The 3,439-nt window shown below is 38.2% G+C and overlaps 1 protein-coding gene across 1 annotated transcript in view; it reads right to left on the reverse strand.

Annotated features, from left to right (window-relative positions):
- Positions 1–3,216, reverse strand: part of USP37 (ubiquitin specific peptidase 37) — a 97,376-nt gene extending 94,160 nt beyond the window's left edge. Inside the window, exon 1 of the mRNA XM_012642489.1 lies at positions 3,047–3,216. Coding sequence (XP_012497943.1) covers positions 3,047–3,158 — 112 coding nt within the window. The 5' untranslated portion in view covers positions 3,159–3,216. The remainder of the gene's footprint in view (positions 1–3,046) is intronic.
- Positions 3,217–3,439: the final 223 nt, after the last annotated feature.

Genomic DNA, 3,439 nt, shown 5'->3' on the forward strand with positions numbered 1-3,439 from the left:
GGAGGTGAAGCTTGTTAGCTTCAAATTAGGTCTTAAAATAATGTCCTTGAGTAGAAATTTTTTAGGAAAACACAATAACTAGTTTTAGAGGTTTTAACTCGAAAATATTTAAATGAGCAGTTTAGCATGCAAAAGGAAAACAGATAACATAAAGGCATTATTTCAGTCAATATACCACTTTTTAAAATATTAAAGTTAAATATAAGTAGGAAAGTTTGTTCTTTCACACATAAGATGAGAATAATCTTGACCTTGATACTTCAACAACTGAAAAGCCCATCCAGCCCCACAATTTCAGTAACTACCCATATGGTAAGGACTCCCAAATCTTTCTGTATCTTAAGTCCAGACCTCTCTGTTGGAGCTCCTCCAGTCCTGTTTACTTTCTGAATACCTTACAACTCAAGATAACTCACCTTTCCCAATATTCACATTCCAATTCTTCCCCTCTGCTTCCTATCACAGAAGATATAAAAGGGACTGCCATCCACTCAGACACTTGGGAATCTCCCTACACTATTTTCTTTCTCAACTCTCAAATCTAATGTTTTCTTGAAATTTCTTCCTCCTCTTGCTTCTTCCCCTACCTTTTCCTTTGTTGAGGACTTTTATCCTTCATCTAAACTCCCACAATAACCTCCTACATGTTCTTCTTATTCTCCCACTATCTATTGAAATAAAGGCATCTGCCTAGCCCCCAAAGGAATGTGAATTTGAGATTCTTGGCTCCAAAGAACCTGAACTTCCATTATGACAACAAGAAACATCAAGATCTAGTTCCTACCTAGCTATTCAGCCTCTATTTCTGCCACTCACTCCCCACTGTCCATTTATTTTAAAGTAACTTTCTGGTCCCTGAGTGCTGATTCACACTTGCATGTTTTGTCCATGTACAGAAATCACTTTCACCTTTACCTACACTATGTTTAGCAAACTCCTATTTATCCTCTAAATCTTCCTAGCACAAACCACTTCCTTCTTTATGTTACCTCAGTATCTCTGAAATATTTTTATAGCTGAAAATGTATTCGGTTACTCTTAAGTTTGAGGCGAACAATGTCTCACTCAACTCTGTACTCTTAGTTCTCAGCACAGTAACCTGTAGATAGTTAACAAGTGAATGTTGAATGTAAACTGATCTAGAACTGAGATGAGGCTGGAATTGCAGGTCATACTCCTAAAGGTCTACATGTGCTGAAGTATTTGAATATTTCCTCTGTGCCAACTTGGACTGAGGACTGAAAAGAATGAGCCACAGTCAGGCGCAGTGGCTCAAGCCTGTAATCCCATCATTTTAGGAGGCTGAAGCGGGAGGATCACGTGAGGCCAGGAGTTTTTTTTTTTTTTTTTTTTTTTTGAGAAAAAGCATAAAATTTATTTGCCATGTACACAGGGAAAACCACAGAGTAACTACTCCTAAAAACTCATTTTTAAGCAACAGTTTATTCCTAAAAAGATGCCGGTCAATACATTTTTGCAGCTCAGCACAGTGGTTCCTGCCTGTAATCCTAGCACTCTGGGAAGCTGAGGCAGGAGGATTGTTTGAGCCCAGGAGTTCGAGACCACCCTGGGTAACACAGCAAGACCCTATCTCTACAAAACAATTAAAAAAAAAATTAGTCGGGCACACCAAGCTTCTTGGGAGGCTGAGGCAGGGAGATCACCCAGGAGTTTGAGGTTGCAGTGAACTATGGTCACACACCACTACACTCTAGCCTGAGTGACAAAGCAAGACTCTGTATCTAGCAACAAAAAAATCAGAACACATTTTAAATGAAAGGGGTTGGTAGGGAGAGAGGAACATGATCACACTGATTTTTTTTATAGGACTCGTTTTCACAACCATATCTATAAATTTCATATAGATAGGCAAGTCCCTCAGATTTATGTTAACAAGTAACTTCCCAATTGTAATTTTTTTCTTTTTTTGAGATAGGATCTTGCTCTACTGCCCAGGCTAGAGTGCAGTAGTGTCATCATAGCTCACTGCAACCTCAAACTCCCTGGCTCGAGCAGTCCTGCCTCAGCCTCCTGAGTAGCTGGGATTACAGGTGTATGCCACAATGCCTATCCCCCAAATGTAATCCTCCTCCTTTTTCTAGTCATATTCTTTTTGGAATCTTAAGGGTTTCCTACATATAAAATGAAGTTGTCTACAAATAGAAATGATTTTACTTCTTCCTAATTTGGATTCTCTGTTATTTCTTTTTCTTGCCTAACTGCTCTAGCTAAGGCTTCTAGTACTAAACTGAATACAAGTGGCAAGAACAGGCATCCTTGCCTTGTTATTGATCTTAGAGAAAAAGCTTCCAGTTTTTCACTGTTGAGTATGATGTTAGCTATGGGTTTTTCATATATGGCCTTTATTATGTTGAGGCAGTTTCCTTCTATTCCTAGTTTGTTGAGTGTTTTTTAATTATGAAAGGATGTTGAACTTTGTCAAATACTTTTTCTAAAACAATTGAAATGATAATGTGGTTTTTGTCCTTCATTCTGTCAACGTGGTGTATCACACAGATTAATTTTCATATGACGAACCACCCTTGCATTCTAGAAATAAATCCCACTTGTTCATGTTATATAATCCTTTTAATGTGCTGTTGAATTCAGCTCACTAGTATCTTGTGGAGGACTTTTACCTCAATACGATATTGATGAGGAATATTGGTCTGCAGTCCAGTCATATTCTTTTTTTTTTTTTTTTTTTTTTGAGACAGCATCTTGCTCTGTCGCCCAGGCTAGAGTGCAGTAGTGTCATTATAGCTCACCACAATCTCAAACTCTTGGGCTCAAGTGGTTCTCTCGCCTCTGCCTCCTGAGTAGCTGGGACTAGAGGCATGCATCACCACACCCTGCTAGTTTTCCTATTTTTTTATAGAGATGGGGTCTCACTCTTGCTCAGGTTGGTCTCGATCTCTTGGCCTCAAGCAATCCTCCTACCTCAGCCTCCCAAAGTGCTAGGATTATAGCCATGAGCCACCACGCCCAGCCTAATCATATTCTTTTAAAATTTATAATGTTAGACTCTGGGACAATTATTTCTCACCTGCATGAAGTCTGTTTTGATGGACTGCATCTAGAAACAACCTCATTTCCTCTGCATCCTTACTTGGTACTTTGTCAATAGACAAGAAACTGTTATCTTGTAGAGTTAACATTAGGCGGCTTTGTTTTGTTCCACTGGGTCGAAGCACCACATTTTTAATGTTATGACTTAGCTGATCAAGACAAAAGGGAAATTATCTTATCATTAAAAGCATATGATAACAAAGTATCATTTGTATAATGAATACTAAACTTTATACTTTCCAAGTTACATTTCTCACTCTTACCAATAGTAATTTAATTTTTTTCAAACAAAAGGAGTTCCCATTTCTTGACACATTTAATCAAAGATTGAACTTTTAGGAGACGCAAACACATCCACTAAGTCTTCACT

Source organism: Propithecus coquereli, unplaced genomic scaffold (genome assembly GCF_000956105.1).
Source record: "Propithecus coquereli isolate 6110/MARCELLA unplaced genomic scaffold, Pcoq_1.0 Scaffold18, whole genome shotgun sequence".
NCBI classification, from domain to species: Eukaryota; Metazoa; Chordata; class Mammalia; order Primates; family Indriidae; genus Propithecus; species Propithecus coquereli.